Below are 1,631 nucleotides of genomic sequence, written 5' to 3' on the forward strand. Positions count from 1 at the left end.
TTCGCCAAGTGTCACTCTACGAGTGATTTTTTTCTTTTTTTTCTCTCTCCTCTCACCTTTAAATATATTTTCTCAGCAACCGCTTGACACAGAACTTTCAGTATCGAAGTAACTACCCATGGAAAAATATTTAACTGTAAATGTGACATCATAAGTTCTGTGGTATGACAGCCATGTTGGAAAATGGAAAAACTTTGGACATCTTTTCTGAATGAGGACACATGGGGGTGAGTAAGGTGTATACAATCTAAACGTAGCAAGAAGAGAAAGGAAAAGCTCAAATTCACACAAACACGTCTTACAAATGTCACTTTTATTTTCCTGAATACAAGAGCAAGTTTGGTCTCATCACGAGATACTCATAACACAAGATCTTTGTGAATTTTTTTTTTTTTAATGATTTCTACCAAAACAACTCTTCAAATAATAAAAAAAGGTTCCTCGACCAAAAACACTGGAAAACCAGGTCACTCTCTCATCTCTCCATCTTCTTCTTCTTCTTCCACACCCCGCACGTACAGAACATTGTTACACCTGTGCAAAAGAGCGACGGGAATTCATGAGTGGACAAGTCAAGGTATGTACATGTATAACCATTTGACCAAGATCACACGAATACAGTTTCACTCGGTCACATGTGCAGCCGTTCAGTGATGGTTCACGGCTCGAACAAACGCAACGCTTTGCAATACTCCATGTAAAAAGTTCTCATGCTGTTCTTATACAAGGCTTGTTGAATGGACAGTCGTTGCATAAAATCAATACATGTACTGTATGAATAAAACCATTAACGTTGGGAAGCAATCCCACCGGTGGGAAGACAAAGGTAAAAGGAATGCAATGAGACAAGAAGCCTGGATTTGGATGGTTTGAGAAGTCTCTGGACGAAATCAGTCACGTAGCTGAGACATTGGGTGCCAATTTTGGTTCGGTTCAATCAATCCTCACACATTGGACTTGCAAAAGTCTCAGCATGGTGGGCTCCCTGAATGATGACGGTGGATCAGAAAGGAGCTCGTCTGGACATTTGCCATGAGCTGTTAGGTCCATTTTCATGCTGATTCAGACGACTTCCTCTGGCAGAATGTCACACAGGACGAGACACAGGTTCACCACTTTGATCCCGAGACCAAGAAACCGACCATGTAGTGGAGACATGGTGAACATCATGTGGAGTGGAGACAGTCAGTGGAGAGACAGACAGAGAGACAGACAGTGGAGACAGACCATGCAGTGGAGACAGTCCCCACCCTCTCAAGATGGTTCAAGAGGACATCATCAGCTGGAAAGGTCATGGATGGTGTGTTTTGGGATTGTGATGCTGTGATGATGGTAGATTGTGATGCTTCGAAAAGGCAAACCCTATGAACAGAGTATTATTCTGATGAAATGCACCAGTTGTGTGATGCAATGAAGCAGAGGTGAGGGGAAACTGAGCCAATGTGTGCTTCTCCAGGACAACACCTCCCCACACATGGTCCAACTTCAAGTGTCTACTGCTGCTAACTGTCAGTATGTATGAACTTCCACCACACCCATCCTACTCACCCGATCCAGCCCCATCTGACCTCTATTTATTCCCTCACCTGAAAGAAACTCGGTAGGAGAACAAATACGAGAATGACGATGCT

The 1,631-nt window shown here is 43.2% G+C and overlaps 1 protein-coding gene across 1 annotated transcript in view; it reads right to left on the bottom strand.

Annotated features, from left to right (window-relative positions):
- Nucleotides 1–298: 298 nt before the first annotated feature.
- The window catches only part of SNRPF (small nuclear ribonucleoprotein polypeptide F), a 54,095-nt gene continuing 52,762 nt past the window's right edge, over nt 299–1,631 (bottom strand). Inside the window, exon 4 of the mRNA XM_085871890.1 lies at nt 299–534. Within this exon, the coding sequence (XP_085728016.1) occupies nt 468–534 (67 nt within the window). The 3' untranslated portion in view covers nt 299–467. The remainder of the gene's footprint in view (nt 535–1,631) is intronic.

This window comes from Eptatretus burgeri, chromosome 2, assembly GCF_056783735.1.
Source record: "Eptatretus burgeri isolate ZD-2024b chromosome 2, Ebu_testis_v1, whole genome shotgun sequence".
In the NCBI taxonomy this organism is placed as follows: Eukaryota; Metazoa; Chordata; class Myxini; order Myxiniformes; family Myxinidae; genus Eptatretus; species Eptatretus burgeri.